The 17,739-nt window shown below is 39.9% G+C and overlaps 1 protein-coding gene across 10 annotated transcripts in view; it reads left to right on the top strand.

The window, feature by feature from the left end:
• Sbat (LSMD1 domain-containing protein Sbat) overlaps nt 1-17,739 on the top strand; it is a 49,532-nt gene that overhangs the window by 11,002 nt on the left and 20,791 nt on the right. For 6 of the 10 annotated variants that reach the window (XR_011713369.1, XR_011713370.1, XR_011713372.1 and 3 more), the window contains exons 2-3: nt 14,490-14,628; nt 17,438-17,591. Coding sequence is in view for 2 of the 10 variants with exons in the window: in XM_071667182.1 (XP_071523283.1) it covers nt 14,533-14,628; nt 17,438-17,591 (250 nt within the window). In the remaining 8 variants the exon portion in view is untranslated. Of the gene's footprint in view, nt 1-8,331; nt 8,476-14,489; nt 14,629-17,437; nt 17,592-17,739 lie in introns of those variants that run through there. The other 4 variants (XR_011713365.1, XR_011713367.1, XR_011713366.1 and 1 more) reach the window with 2 other exon arrangements.

Below are 17,739 nucleotides of genomic sequence, written 5' to 3'. Positions count from 1 at the left end.
ACTTGACAAATCTTTTTAAAGTATGATTAGAAAAATGTTAAAAGAGCAGGAACAGATATGTATCATAGGAATTATTTATATAGGGAGGTGATTGCAAGAGTTTTGGAGAGAGGAGCAAGTATGCAGTCTGTTGTGGATGAGAGGGCTTGGGAAATGAGTCGGTTGTTGTTCGCAGATGATATAGTGCTGGTGGCTGATTTGGGTGAGAAACTGCAAAAGCTGGCAACTGAATGTGGTTAAGTGTGTGAAAGAAGAAAGCTGAGAGTAAATGTGGATAAGAGCAAGGTTATTAGGTTCAGTAGGGTTGAGGGACAAGTCAACTGGGAGGTAAGTTTGAATGGAGAAAAACTAGAGGAAGTGGAGTGTTTTAGATATCTGGGAGTGGATTTAGCAGCAGATGGAACCATGGAAGTAGAAGTGAGTCACAGGGTGGGGAAGGAGGCGAAGGTTCTGGGAGTGTTGAAGAATGTGTGGAAGGCGAGAACGTTATCTCGGAGAGCAAAAATGGGTATGTTTGAAGGAATAGTGATTCCAACAATGTTACATGGTTGCGAGGCTTGGCCTATGGATAGGGTTGTGCAGGGGAGAGTGGATGTGTTGGAAATGAGATGTTTGAGGACAGTGTGTGGTGTGAGGTGGTTTGATCGAGTGAGTAACGTAAGGGTAAGAGAGATGTGTGGAAATAAAAAGAGCCTGGTGGAGAGAGCAGAAGAGGGTGGTTTGAAGTGGTTTGGGCACATGGAGAGAATGAGTGAGGAAAGATTGACCAAGAGGATATATGTGTCGGAGGTGGAGGGAACGAGGAGAAGAGGGAGACCAAATTGGAGGTGGAAAGATGGAGTGAAAAAGATTTTGTGGGATCGGGGCCTGAACATGCAGGAGGGTGAAAGGAGGGCAAGGAATAGAGTGAATTGGAGCGATGTGGTATACCGGGGTTGACGTGCTGTCAGTGGATTGAATCAAGGCATGTGAAGCGTCTGGGGTAAACCATGGAAAGCTGTGTAGGTATGTATATTTGCGTGTGTGGACGTATGTATATACATGTGTATAGGGGGGGGGTTGGGCCATTTCTTTCGTCTGTTTCCTTGCGCTACCTCGCAAACGCGGGAGACAGCGACAAAGTATAATAATAAAAAAAAAAATAATGACTCATGGTGAGGTGCCTGAGATTGGCGGAATGCATGCATAGTGCCATTGTACAAAGGCAAAGGGGATAAAGGTGAGTGCTCAAATTACAGAGATATAAGTTTGTTGAGTATTTTTGGGAAATTATATGGGAGGGTATTGATTGAGAGGGTGAAGGCATGTATAGAGCATCAGATTGGGGAAGAGCAGTGTGGTTTTCAGAAGTGGTAGAGGATGTGTGGATCAGGTGTATGCTTTGAAGAATGTATGTGAGAAATACTTAGAAAAGCAAATGGATTTGTATGTAGCATTTATGGATCTGGAGAAGATATACGATAGAGTTGATAGAGATGCTCTGTGGAAGGTATAAAGAATATATGGTGTGGGAGGCAAGCTGTTAGAAGCAGTGAAAAGTTTTTATCGAGGATGTAAGGCATGTGTACGTGTAGGAAGAGAGGAAAGTGATTGGTTCTCAGTGAATGTTGGTTTGCGGCAGGGGTGTGTGATGTCTCCATGGTTGTTTAATTTGTTTATGGATGGGGTTGTTAGGGAGTGAATGCAAGAGTTTTGGAGAGAGGAGCAAGTATGCAGTCTGTTGTGGATGAGAGGGCTTGGGAAATGAGTCGGTTGTTGTTCGCAGATGATATAGTGCTGGTGGCTGATTCGTGTGAGAAACTGCAGAAGCTGGTGACTGAGTTTGGTAAAGTGTGTGAAAGAAGAAAGCTGAGAGTAAATGTGAATAAGAGCAAAGTTATTAGGTACAGTAGGGTTGAGGGACAAGTCAATTGGGAGGTGAGTTTGAATGGAGAAAAACTGGAGGATGTGAAGAGTTTCAGATATCTGGGAGTGGATTTGGCAGCGGATGGAACCATGGAGAGTAAAAATGGGTATGTTTGAAGGAATAGTGTGTTTTCAACAATGTTATGGTTGTGAGGCATGGGGGATAGATAGGGTTGGGTGGAAGAGGGTGGATGTGTTGGAAATGAGATGTTTGAGGACAATGTGTGGTGTGAGGTGGTTTGATCTAGTAAGTAATGAAAGTGTAAGAGAGATGTGTGGTAATAAGAAGAGTGTGGTTGAGAGAGCAGAAGAGGGTGTATTGAAATTGTTTGGCCACATGGAGAGAATGATTGAGGAAAGATTGACCAAGAGGATATATGTGTCGGAGGTGGAGGGAACGAGGAGAAGTGGGAAACCAAATTGGAGGTGGAAAGATGGAGTGAAAAAGATTTTGAGCGATCGGGGTCTGAACATACAGGAGGGTGATAGGCATGCAAGGAATAGAATGAATTGGAATAGTGTGGTATACCGGGGTGGACGTACTGTCAATGGATTGAACCAGGGCATGTGAAGTGTCTAGGGTAAACCATGGAATGGTTTGTGGGGCCTGGATGTGGAAGGGGAGCTGTGGTTTCGATGCATTACACATGACAGTTAGAGACTGTGAACGAATGTGGCGTTTGTTGCATTTTCCTAGCGTTACCTCATGCGCACACGGGGGGAGGGGGTGTGTGTGGTGGGTTGGCAACAGGAATGGGTGAAGGCAACATGTATGAATATGTACATGTGCATATATGTTTATGTCATATATGTATGTATACGTTGAAATGTATAGGTATGTATATGTGTGTGTGTGCCGGTGTTTATGTATATACGTGTGTATGTGGGTGGGTTGGGCCATTCTTTCGTCTGTTTCCTTGTGCTACCTTGCTAACGCGGGAGACAGCGACAAAGTATAATGATAATGAAAAAATAAATACTAAGAGAGGAATTTGAGGTATTTTAGAGAACAGTATGTGCATCTCTACCACTTGCAGTTGATAAAACCCAGAAATTTGCCAAAATATACTGGTAGAGCACATTATGTGCCATGGAAATTACTATATCTGTATTCAAATGAGTCAGCAGAACAGTGTTTGACATAGAAAAAGAAAAGATTTGCAACCAAAGAAAAAACTTTTGCCCTACTTCTCTCACTAGAACAGTCTTCCAAACACTGAGTTACATCTTAAATACTGAATTGTTGAAGTAAACTGAAAAAACATTTTCTTTCCTCTGAAATGGATGTCATCAAATAAGAATAATGAAACAACCACAAAACAAGTGATAATATAAGAAACGTGATGGGAGCTTATTGGTAAGACATCTTACAAATATGGTGAAGCTAGGGTGAACATCAGCACCTGACATTAGCCAAAATGTGCCTCAGTAGCAGAGTGTATACCTTCCAACTTGCCAAAAATGTGCATACATAAGTGGGTACAACAATATGTAATGTAAAGTTCATATAGATTATTTATTTATTTATTTTTATTTTGCTTTGTCGCTGTCTCCCGCATTTGCGAGGTAGCGCAAGGAAACAGACGAAAGAAATGGCCCAACCCACCCCCATACACATGTATATACACACACGTCCACACGCGCAAATATACATACCTATACATCTCAATGTACACATATATATACACACACAGACACATACATATATACCCATGCACACAATTCACACTGTCTGCCTTTATTCATTCCATCGCCACCATCGCCACACATGGATAAATATAGATAAATCAACAAAATATTTTGTTACAATTGAATTTTTTTTGGTAATGTAGGTAATTCAAATATTTTTATTATTTTCTTTTCAAAGTGGATGATTATGTTGTGCTATTAATAAGGTGATTATATTTTGTTAATGAAATTAACTTTCATTTTCAGACTTTGCCTTTGCTAAATCTGTAGAATCCTGAGAAATATTCACTGTCTGGAAAATTAGTTAGTTTGGCAATTGTCTGGTCCCAGCCATTCCAAAATAAAGATGTTCCACTGCATAGCTAATAATATGCATCATGTAAGAAATGTAACAAATAATATAAAACCAAGCAAATCCTGGTTTATTATTGTTCTATTACCTCCTCATTTTCTCTAGTTTTTATTAAGATAACGTGATGTTAATTTGTGAAAAAATGTTAGAAAATAGATATTTATTTAATTTATTATTATACTTAATCGCCATCTCCCCGCATTAGCGAGGTAGCACAAGGAAACAGACAAAAGAATGGCCCAACCTACCCACATACACATTTATATACATAAACGCCCACACACACACATATACATATCTATACATTTCAACGTATGAATACATATACATACACAGGCATATACATATATACACTTGTACTTATACTTGCTGCCTTCATCCATTCTCGTCGCCACCCTGCCACACATGAAATAGCACCCCCACCACGCGAGGTAGCACTAGGAAAAGACTATAAAAGCCACATTTGTTCACACTCAGTCTCTAGCTGTCATGTGTAATGTACCGAAACCACAACTCCTTTTCCACATCCAGACCCCATGAAACTTTCCATGGTTTACCCCAGACACTTCACATTCCCTGGTTCAGTCCATTGACAGCACATTGACTCCAGTATACCACATCATTCCAATTCACTCTATTCCTTGCACGCCCTTCACCTTCCTGTATGTTCAGGCCCCAATTGCACAAAATCTTTTTCACTCCATCCTTCCACCTCCAGTTTGGTCATCGTTCCATCAACCTCTGACACATATATCCTCTTTGTCAATCTTTCCTCACTCATTCTCTCCATGTGACCGAACCATGTCAACACTCTTTTTATTAAGACACATCTCTCTTACCCTTACATAACTTACTCGATCAAACCACTTCACACCACATATTGTCCTCAAACATCTCATTTCCAACACATTCTTCAGTGCTCCCAGAACCTTTGCTCCCTCCCCCACCCTGTGACTCACTTCCGCTTCCTTGGTTCCATCCACTTCTAAATCCACTACCAGATATCTAAAACACTTCACTTCCTCCAGTTTTTCTCCAAACTTACCTACCAATTAACTTGTCCCTGAACCCTACTGAACCTAATAACCTTGCTCTTATTCACATTTACTGTCAACTTTCTTGTTTCACTCACTTTACTAAACTCAGTCACCAACTTTTGCAGTTTCTCACCCAAATCAGCCACATGCACTGTATCATTAGCGAACAACAGCTGACTCACTTCCCAAGCCCTCTCATTCGCAACAGACTACATACTTACCCCTCTCTCCAAAACTCTTGCTTTTACCTCCCTAACCACCCCATCCTTAAACAAATTAAACAACCATGGAGACATCACACACCCATGCCGCAAACCAACATTCACTGGGAACCAGTCACTTTCTTCCTACTCGTACACATGCCTTACATCCTCGATAAAAACTTTTCACTGCTTCTAGCAACTTACCTACCACACCCTATACTCTTAATACCATCCACAAAGCATCTCTATCACCCCTATCATATGCCTTCTCCAGATCCATAAATGCTACATACAAATCCATCTGTTTTTTTCTAAGTATTTCTCACATACATTCTTCAAAGCAAACACCTGATCCACTTTTCCTCTACCACTTCTGAAACCGCACTGCTCTTCCCCAATCTGATGCTCTGTACATGCCTTTACCCTTTCAATCAATACCCTCCATATGATTTCCCCAGGAATACTCAGCAAACTTATACCTCTGTAATTTGAACACTCACCTTTATCCCCTCTACCTTTGTACAATGGCACTATGCATGCATTCTGCCAATCCTGAGGCACTTCACCATGAATCATACAATGATTGAATATCCTTACCAACCAATCAACAACACAGTAACCCCCTTCTTTATAGATTCCACTGCAACACCATCCAAACCTTCTGCCTTTCCAGCTTTCATCTTCCGTAAAGCTTCACTACCTCTTCTCTATTTACGATACCATTCTCCCTGACCCTCTCACTTTGCACTCCACCTCGACCAAAACACCCTATATCTGCCACTCAATCATCAAACACATTCAACAAACCTTCAAAATACTCACTCCATCTTCTACCTTCACCACTACTTTTTATTACCTCCCCATTAGCCTCCTTCACCGATGTTCCCATTTGTTCTCTTGTCTTATGTACTTATTTACCTCCTTCCAAAACATCTTTTATTCTCCCCAAAATTTAATGATACTCTCACCCCAATTCTCATGTGCCCTCTGGGAGGTGAATGCAAGAGTTTTGGAAAGAGGGGCAAGTATGCAGTCAGTTGTGGATGAGAAAGCTTGGGAAGTGAGTCAGTTGTTGTTTGCTGATGATACAGTGCTGGTGGCTGATTCGTGTGAGAAACTGCAGAAGCTGGTGACTGAGTTTGGTAAAGTTGTGTGAAAGAAGAAAGCTGAGAGTAAATGTGAATAAGAGCAAAGTTATTAGGTACAGTAGGGTTGAGGGACAAGTCAATTGGGGGGTAAGTTTGAATGGAGAAAAACTGGAGGATGTGAAGAGTTTCAGATATCTGGGAGTGGATTTGGCAGCGGATGGAACCATGGAGAGTAAAAATGGGTATGTTTGAAGGAATAGTGTGTTTCAACAATGTTATGGTTGTGAGGCATGGGGGATAGATAGGGTTGGGTGGAAGAGGGTGGATGTGTTGGAAATGAGATGTTTGAGGCAATATGTGGTGTGAGGTGGTTTGATCTAGTAAGTAATGAAAGTGTAAGAGAGATGTGTGGTAATAAGAAGAGTGTGGTTGAGAGAGCAGAAGAGGGTGTATTGAAATTGTTTGGCCACATGGAGAGAATGATTGAGGAAAGATTGACAAAGAGGATACATGTGTCAGAGGTTGAGGGAACGAGGAGAAGTGGGAAACCAAATTGGAGGTGGAATGATGAAGTGAAAAAGATTTTGAGCGATCGGGGTCTGAACATACAGGAGGGTGATAGGCATGCAAGGAATAGAATGAATTGGAATAGTGTGGTATACCGGGGTGGACGTACTGTCAATGGATTGAACCAGGGCATGTGAAGTGTCTAGGGTAAACCATGGAATGGTTTGTGGGGCCTGGATGTGGAAGGGGAGCTGTGGTTTCGATGCATTACACATGACAGTTAGAGACTGTGAACGAATGTGGCGTTTGTTGCATTTTCCTAGCGTTACCTCATGCGCACACGGGGGGAGGGGGTGTGTGTGGTGGGTTGGCAACAGGAATGGGTGAAGGCAACATGTATGAATATGTACATGTGCATATATGTTTATGTCAGTATATGTATGTATACGTTGAAATGTATAGGTATGTATATGTGTGTGTGTGCCGGTGTTTATGTATATACGTGTGTATGTGGGTGGGTTGGGCCATTCTTTCGTCTGTTTCCTTGTGCTACCTTGCTAACGCGGGAGACAGCGACAAAGTATAATGATAATGAAAAAATAAATACTAAGAGAGGAATTTGAGGTATTTTAGAGAACAGTATGTGCATCTCTACCACTTGCAGTTGATAAAACCCAGAAATTTGCCAAAATATACTGGTAGAGCACATTATGTGCCATGGAAATTACTATATCTGTATTCAAATGAGTCAGCAGAACAGTGTTTGACATAGAAAAAGAAAAGATTTGCAACCAAAGAAAAACTTTTGCCCTACTTCTCTCACTAGAACAGTCTTCCAAACACTGAGTTACATCTTAAATACTGAATTGTTGAAGTAAACTGAAAAAACATTTTCTTTCCTCTGAAATGGATGTCATCAAATAAGAATAATGAAACAACCACAAAACAAGTGATAATATAAGAAACGTGATGGGAGCTTATTGGTAAGACATCTTACAAATATGGTGAAGCTAGGGTGAACATCAGCACCTGACATTAGCCAAAATGTGCCTCAGTAGCAGAGTGTATACCTTCCAACTTGCCAAAAATGTGCATACATAAGTGGGTACAACAATATGTAATGTAAAGTTCATATAGATTATTTATTTATTTATTTTTATTTTGCTTTGTCGCTGTCTCCCGCATTTGCGAGGTAGCGCAAGGAAACAGACGAAAGAAATGGCCCAACCCACCCCCATACACATGTATATACACACACGTCCACACGCGCAAATATACATACCTATACATCTCAATGTACACATATATATACACACACAGACACATACATATATACCCATGCACACAATTCACACTGTCTGCCTTTATTCATTCCCATCGCCACCTCGCCACACATGGATAAATATAGATAAATCAACAAAATATTTTGTTACAATTGAATTTTTTTTGGTAATGTAGGTAATTCAAATATTTTTATTATTTTCTTTTCAAAGTGGATGATTATGTTGTGCTATTAATAAGGTGATTATATTTTGTTAATGAAATTAACTTTCATTTTCAGACTTTGCCTTTGCTAAATCTGTAGAATCCTGAGAAATATTCACTGTCTGGAAAATTAGTTAGTTTGGCAATTGTCTGGTCCCAGCCATTCCAAAATAAAGATGTTCCACTGCATAGCTAATAATATGCATCATGTAAGAAATGTAACAAATAATATAAAACCAAGCAAATCCTGGTTTATTATTGTTCTATTACCTCCTCATTTTCTCTAGTTTTTATTAAGATAACGTGATGTTAATTTGTGAAAAAATGTTAGAAAATAGATATTTATTTAATTTATTATTATACTTAATCGCCATCTCCCGCATTAGCGAGGTAGCACAAGGAAACAGACAAAAGAATGGCCCAACCTACCCACATACACATTTATATACATAAACGCCCACACACACACATATACATATCTATACATTTCAACGTATGAATACATATACATTTTTTTTTTTTTTTTTTTTTTTTATACTTTGTCGCTGTCTCCCGCGTTTGCGAGGTAGCGCAAGGAAACAGACGAAAGAAATGGCCCAACCCCCCCCCCCCATACACATGTACATACACACGTCCACACACGCAAATATACATACCTACACAGCTTTCCATGGTTTACCCCAGACGCTTCACATGCCTTGATTCAATCCACTGACAGCACGTCAACCCCTGTATACCACATCGCTCCAATTCACTCTATTCCTTGCCCTCCTTTCACCCTCCTGCATGTTCAGGCCCCGATCACACAAAATCTTTTTCACTCCATCTTTCCACCTCCAATTTGGTCTCCCTCTTCTCCTCGTTCCCTCCACCTCCGACACATATATCCTCTTGGTCAATCTTTCCTCACTCATTCTCTCCATGTGCCCAAACCATTTCAAAACACCCTCTTCTGCTCTCTCAACCACGCTCTTTTTATTTCCACACATCTCTCTTACCCTTACGTTACTTACTCGATCAAACCACCTCACACCACACATTTTCCTCAAACATCTCATTTCCAGCACATCCATCCTCCTGCGCACATCTCTATCCATAGCCCACGCCTCGCAACCATACAACATTGTTGGTACCACTATTCCTTCAAACATACCCATTTTTGCTTTCCGAGATAATGTTCTCGACTTCCACACATTTTTCAAGGCTCCCAAAATTTTCGCCCCCTCCCCCACCCTATGATCCACTTCCGCTTCCATGGTTCCATCCGCTGACAGATCCACTCCCAGATATCTAAAACACTTCACTTCCTCCAGTTTTTCTCCATTCAAACTCACCTCCCAATTGACTTGACCCTCACCCCTACTGTACCTAATAACCTTGCTCTTATTCACATTTACTCTTAACTTTCTTCTTCCACACACTTTACCAAACTCAGTCACCAGCTTCTGCAGTTTCTCACATGAATCAGCCACCAGCGCTGTATCATCAGCGAACAACAACTGACTCACTTCCCAAGCTCTCTCATCCCCAACAGACTTCATACTTGCCCCTCTTTCCAGGACTCTTGCATTTACCTCCCTAACAACCCCATCCATAAACAAATTAAACAACCATGGAGACATCACACACCCCTGCCGCAAACCTACATTCACTGAGAACCAATCACTTTCCTCTCTTCCTACACGTACACATGCCTTACATCCTCGATAAAAACTTTTCACTGCTTCTAACAACTTGCCTCCCACACCATATATTCTTAATACCTTCCACAGAGCATCTCTATCAACTCTATCATATGCCTTCTCCAGATCCATAAATGCTACATACAAATCCATTTGCTTTTCTAAGTATTTCTCACATACATTCTTCAAAGCAAACACCTGATCCACACATCCTCTACCACTTCTGAAACCGCACTGCTCTTCCCCAATCTGATGCTCTGTACATGCCTTCACCCTCTCAATCAATACCCTCCCATATAATTTACCAGGAATACTCAACAAACTTATACCTCTGTAATTTGAGCACTCACTCTTATCCCCTTTGCCTTTGTACAATGGCACTATGCACGCATTCCGCCAATCCTCAGGCACCTCACCATGAGTCATACATACATTAAATAACCTTACCAACCAGTCAACAATACAGTCACCCCCTTTTTTAATAAATTCCACTGCAATACCATCCAAACCTGCTGCCTTGCCGGCTTTCATCTTCCGCAAAGCTTTTACTACAGGCATATACATATATACACTTGTACTTATACTTGCTGCCTTCATCCATTCTCGTCGCCACCCTGCCACACATGAAATAGCACCCCCACCACGCGAGGTAGCACTAGGAAAAGACTATAAAAGCCACATTTGTTCACACTAAGTCTCTAGCTGTCATGTGTAATGTACCGAAACCACAACTCCTTTTCCACATCCAGACCCCATGAAACTTTCCATGGTTTACCCCAGACACTTCACATTCCCTGGTTCAGTCCATTGACAGCACATTGACTCCAGTATACCACATCATTCCAATTCACTCTATTCCTTGCACGCCCTTCACCTTCCTGTATGTTCAGGCCCCAATTGCACAAAATCTTTTTCACTCCATCCTTCCACCTCCAGTTTGGTCATCGTTCCATCAACCTCTGACACATATATCCTCTTTGTCAATCTTTCCTCACTCATTCTCTCCATGTGACCGAACCATGTCAACACTCTTTTTATTAAGACACATCTCTCTTACCCTTACATAACTTACTCGATCAAACCACTTCACACCACATATTGTCCTCAAACATCTCATTTCCAACACATTCTTCAGTGCTCCCAGAACCTTTGCTCCCTCCCCCACCCTGTGACTCACTTCCGCTTCCTTGGTTCCATCCACTTCTAAATCCACTACCAGATATCTAAAACACTCCACTTCCTCCAGTTTTTCTCCAAACTTACCTACCAATTAACTTGTCCCTGAACCCTACTGAACCTAATAACCTTGCTCTTATTCACATTTACTGTCAACTTTCTTGTTTCACTCACTTTACTAAACTCAGTCACCAACTTTTGCAGTTTCTCACCCAAATCAGCCACATGCACTGTATCATTAGCGAACAACAGCTGACTCACTTCCCAAGCCCTCTCATTCGCAACAGACTACATACTTACCCCTCTCTCCAAAACTCTTGCTTTTACCTCCCTAACCACCCCATCCTTAAACAAATTAAACAACCATGGAGACATCACACACCCATGCCGCAAACCAACATTCACTGGGAACCAGTCACTTTCTTCCTACTCGTACACATGCCTTACATCCTTGGTAGAAACTTTTCACTGCTTCTAGCAACTTACCTACCACACCCTATACTCTTAATACCATCCACAAAGCATCTCTATCACCCCTATCATATGCCTTCTCCAGATCCATAAATGCTACATACAAATCCATCTGTTTTTCTAAGTATTTCTCACATACATTCTTCAAAGCAAACACCTGATCCACTTTTCCTCTACCACTTCTGAAACCACACTGCTCTTCCCCTATCTGATGCTCTGTACATGCCTTTACCCTTTCAATCAATACCCTCCCATATGATTTCCCAGGAATACTCAGCAAACTTATACCTCTGTAATTTGAACACTCACCTTTATCCCCTCTACCTTTGTACAATGGCACTATGCATGCATTCTGCCAATCCTGAGGCACTTCACCATGAATCATACAATGATTGAATATCCTTACCAACCAATCAACAACACAGTAACCCCCTTCTTTATAGATTCCACTGCAACACCATCCAAACCTTCTGCCTTTCCAGCTTTCATCTTCCGTAAAGCTTTCACTACCTCTTCTCTATTTACGATACCATTCTCCCTGACCCTCTCACTTTGCACTCCACCTCGACCAAAACACCCTATATCTGCCACTCAATCATCAAACACATTCAACAAACCTTCAAAATACTCACTCCATCTTCTACCTTCACCACTACTTTTTATTACCTCCCCATTAGCCTCCTTCACCGATGTTCCCATTTGTTCTCTTGTCTTATGTACTTTATTTACCTCCTTCCAAAACATCTTTTATTCTCCCCAAAATTTAATGATACTCTCACCCCAATTCTCATGTGCCCTCTTTTTCACCTCTTGCAACTTGCAATTTAATGAATTTCAAGTAAAGAAAAATGATAAGAGTGCATCATTTGGCTTCAGAGTTCTAGATATCTTGTTGGTTGTCCAAATGATTGAAACCAGAAATAATTTGATCATCAGTTAGTTTTATAGATAGAAAACATAGTCATGTAGAATGAGGCTGTGTAAATAAAAGCTGCTCATTGAGCAGTGATCATAATCATAAAGGTACTAGTTAGTGATGCTTGAAAAGTAATTCAGGCCAAGATATAGAATTTTTATGTAAGGTGTCTAACATATAGCAGTAGTACACACCATAACCAGACCAGAACTGCATTTTCATCCCTGCATTTAGATATTTGGTATGTTTGGCTGAATGATTAATCTTACATAAAAAGTTGTCATTGGATCATTTTCTATGTGTAGATGCCATTGCTTGCTGATTGGTTGTTGATAGTTGTCAGTTCTACATTTCAGAAATTTATTTTTCCTTATATCAGACCACATTATGAGATGCTTATATCCTTATTCAACAGATAGGTTTTGAAATAATTGTTTATAGAATTTCACTTGACAAATCTTTTTAAAGTATGATTAGAAAAATGTTAAAAGAGCAGGAACAGATATGTATCATAGGAATTATTTATATAGGGAGGTGATTGCAAGAGTTTTGGAGAGAGGAGCAAGTATGCAGTCTGTTGTGGATGAGAGGGCTTGGGAAATGAGTCGGTTGTTGTTCGCAGATGATATAGTGCTGGTGGCTGATTTGGGTGAGAAACTGCAAAAGCTGGCAACTGAATGTGGTTAAGTGTGTGAAAGAAGAAAGCTGAGAGTAAATGTGGATAAGAGCAAGGTTATTAGGTTCAGTAGGGTTGAGGGACAAGTCAACTGGGAGGTAAGTTTGAATGGAGAAAAACTAGAGGAAGTGGAGTGTTTTAGATATCTGGGAGTGGATTTAGCAGCAGATGGAACCATGGAAGTAGAAGTGAGTCACAGGGTGGGGAAGGAGGCGAAGGTTCTGGGAGTGTTGAAGAATGTGTGGAAGGCGAGAACGTTATCTCGGAGAGCAAAAATGGGTATGTTTGAAGGAATAGTGATTCCAACAATGTTACATGGTTGCGAGGCTTGGCCTATGGATAGGGTTGTGCAGGGGAGAGTGGATGTGTTGGAAATGAGATGTTTGAGGACAGTTTGTGGTTTGAAGTGGTTTGATTGAGTAAATAATGAAAGGGTAAGAGAGATTTGTGTGTTAATGAAAAGAGTGTGTTTGAGAGAGCAGAAGAGGGTGCATTGAAATGGTTTAGTGACATAGAGAGAATGAGTGAGCAAAGATTGACAAAGAGGATATATGTGTCAGAGGCGGAGGGAACGAGAAATGGGAGACCAAATTGGAGGTGGAAGTATGGAGTGAAAAAGATTTTGAGCGATCAGAGCCTGAACATGCAGGAGGGTGAAAGACGTGCAAGGAATAGAATGAATTGGAATGATGTGGTATACCAGGGTTGATTTGCTGTCAATGGATTAAACCAGGGTGTATGAAGCATCTGGGGTAAACCATGGAAAGTTTTGTGGAGCTTAGATGTAGAAAGGGAGCTGTGGTTTTTGGTACATTTCACATGACATCTAGAGACCGAGTATGAACGAATGTAGCCTTTGTTGTTTTTTCCTAGCGCTACCTCGTGCGTGTGTGGGGGGAGGGGGGGTGCTATTTCATGTGTGGCAGGGTGGCAACTGGAATGGATGAGGGCAGCAAGTATGAATATGTACATGTGTTTAAATGTGTATGTCTTTGTATGTATATGTATATATAAGTTGAAATGTATAGTTATTTGTATGTGCATACATGGGCGTGTATGTATATACATGTGTATGTTACTGGGTTGGGCCACTTTTTCATCTGTTTCCTTGCGCTACCCCGCTAACGTGGGAGACAGCGACAAAGTATAATAAAAAATATAAAGAATAACTATAATAAAGTTACATTTTTGATTGAGCAGATTTAATCCTGATGTTCACTTTCACTGAAATTGAAATGTGTATATACTTACCAGTTTTGATGCAGACCACTCTACTTTCATGTTTTATTTTCATTAATGCAGGTGTACTTTTAGAGTAAGAAGTATATTGCTGAATATCAGCAAAATGAAGACTGGTGGAGACTTTCGTGATCACCTTGTGGATCTTACAGACCATGTGAATAAACCAGATTCAAACATAGACAAACAATCGCAGCGCAAGGTCAGTGAGATGATGTTCATGTCCTTCTTGGAATGCACAACTTTGTTAGGAGTGGAGTACTAAAACATTCAGCTTTTTAACTTTAAAAAACATGTTTTTGATCTAGATTCTTCACTTGTCCATCATCTTTATGGTTATTTTATAAAGCTGCAAGAGCTATGCTGCTCACATTGCTGATATAGACAAACATGTGACAGAGAATGCTTATTGCAAGCTTAACACTTAACATCATTGTTTCGTGAAGGATGTTTTGACCTAACTATAGAAAAATGCTCTTGTAACCACCTGCTGAAGCTAAGCTTCCCTTACCTGTCATGCATTCTCACAGCTGTCTGTGCAGTCAGTCTGAAATTCTAAAGTCATTGTACAGTGAACCAATGTCTTCAGGGTAATGTAACGGGATGCATTAAAGGTGAAGGGTAGTTAAGTATTCTGACTCAGAAGCATGGTCTTCACAAGGTTAAAGCTAACTGGCATTGTGGTTAATCTCTGCTGACACAATCCAGCGGTACACCTACACCTTCCTGGCATACTCTCTGTTGGCTCCGGTGGCTTATTCTTTGTGTGGGAAAGATTATTTGCAAGTTAGGATGTAGCTGCTTCATTTAATCCTCTCTCACATTTATCAGTATTGTTTTAATGGTAGAGGTTGCTTACCCAAACAATGATTGACCCAGTCGTGGATGATGCTTGCCTGACTACTATGTAAATTGTTTATATTAAATGAATATTTTTTATGTCCATTAAACAAAAATCATTTATATCAGACCATGTTAAAAGAGGTTTCATTGTACATCAGCACACCCTGGCACCTTATCTTTAAAATGATAATGAAATTATGAAACTGTTTTTGTTCATTTATTTTTTCCAAATCTTTGTTCGTTAAGGGTCCTGCAATATTTTAGACACCAAATACTGAGTAATCTAACAACTTCACTACCACAAAGTGAGTTTGCTGAGATCCTTACTACTGTTAGTATGTAAATGTTTGGCTTTTATGAGTCATTTTGCTGTTTTATTATCATATTAAAAAACTTTTTTTTAACAAAGTTTACTCATTTTATTGTTAAAATCTGAAATTTATCATGATTATTGTTTTTGAGATTTTGCATCCAGTTAACTTCATGGTTATTTAAAGGTAGAAATGCAAGAAAAGTGGTCTGATTTAGATATTTCATTTTTCATGGAAAAATACTTTTGGGAATGCTCATAAATTGTAAACATAAAGTACAGGACAGTTGTGCACCATGGCATTATCCTCATAGGTACAATTACACAAATTCATGCTTTTGGAATACATTTGGTTTTTTAAGTCCCTTAGGTTGATTTTGCTTTCACATACAATACTAAAAAACCTTTTCAACGAATTTTACAAATTTTCTCAATAATGGAGGATAACCGGAAGAGGTGAGAGAATTTAAGTATTTTTGAGCTATCTTGGATAAGTTTGGTGATATGGAACAAGAGATATGGGAGAGAGCAGGACAGGGTAGAAGAGTCATTGGGTCCCTTAATAGAATGATAAAGGGTAGAGTTGTAAGTATGGAGATGAAAAAAGGCTTAAGGGACAACACAGTCCTCCTGATCCTGACCTATGAAGCCAAAACATGGCTTTTGAATGAGTCACAGAGGTCAAGAATCCAGGCTGTAGGAATGATCTATTTGAGGGGAGCATGTGGTATGACTAGATGGAAAGAAAAATGAAATGAGGGGGTGCATGAGAATGTGTTATGGCAGGGAATGGTAGAATGGATGAAATGTAATACCTTGTGGTGGTTTATGCATAATAGTACAGTTAAAGATGTGAGAGGAAGACCACCTGTGACATAAGGAAATGGAATGAAAAGCATACTGGAGGGAGAGGAATGGTGGAAGAATGCATGGAATGGTGTATGTGAGAGAGGCTTGCAAGGACAAGGATAAGTAGAGACTTTTGCCATGGCCACCCCCTTGATGGGAGTTCTTGGACAAAACAGGCATCAAAGATGTAGATGGATAGATCAGACATTATCTTAATCTAGATATTTTGGATCTACCCTGAGTGGCTTTGGGGATTCCTCCTTTAGAAGAAATAGATTCCAGAATGCTTCTGAATCACCCTGGAATGTATTCATTTTTGCTCTTTTTAATTTTATCTTAAAGTTTTTCTCAAAACCCTCTTCTTTCGTGATCATAGGACAGACTGTAGAAGAGATTTTTTTTTCCTGGCTTCTCTCTTTTGTTGAAGATCTTTTCTCTGTACCTACTGTGGCTGCTTTTGAGCTGATGCTTACAATTTGTGAATTGTAAGCTGCTGAGCCATCACACTTGAGTGACATCCATCTCAGTGATGGTCACTGACTGGCTTAAAGTAGATCTGAAATGAATAAGCTACTGTTACCACAAATGAGTGGCTAGCTCTTCTTCAGTAGAAACTCTAAGGTTTGGAAGGTCTTGATCCTGTTTTTTCTAAAGATGTCAGAAAGAATATCTTATTCTTATAGGATTCAGAGAGAAATTGTTATTCAATTATGAGAATCTAAAAGAATGTTTTTCAGTTTTCACAACCTTCATTTTAACTATTACCCTCACCCTACTAGACCAGTAATTCATGCTGAGATCATGATATATGAAGAATGCCCTGCATGATTCACTTCACTTTAGTTACTATATTGTATTAAAAGGGATGGGAAAGATGCTTTCAGTGAGTAAAGGAAAAAGTTTGGAAAATTTGGTACCGGTATTTTTGCTTTCTTCTTTTGCAGATAGTAGTTTTTCACTTGGATGGGTAAATGCTACAATTTGCAGTTTTTCTAATACTTTTTTACAGAGTTCACCAGGTCGTATGAAACTTGAAAAGTGGCTTCATTCATCCATGAAGATTGAGATGACAGATGGCCGCACTCTTGTTGGATCCTTTGTGTGTACTGATCGAGATAATAATATTATTCTTGGATCTTGTACAGAACATCTTAGACCAGACGGTAGGTATTGAATTGTGATTATATTTTATTTTGTTTGGTTATTTTTTTCAGGTATGGAGCTTGGAGACATGTCTTCAAGAATTTTTTATTACATGCATTCATTTTTATATATATATATATATATATATATATATATATATATATATAT

Source organism: Panulirus ornatus, chromosome 11, assembly GCF_036320965.1.
Source record: "Panulirus ornatus isolate Po-2019 chromosome 11, ASM3632096v1, whole genome shotgun sequence".
Lineage (NCBI taxonomy): Eukaryota > Metazoa > Arthropoda > Malacostraca > Decapoda > Palinuridae > Panulirus > Panulirus ornatus.
The sequence above is the reverse complement of the archived record's forward strand: the minus strand, read 5'-3'. Positions and strand labels throughout refer to the sequence as shown.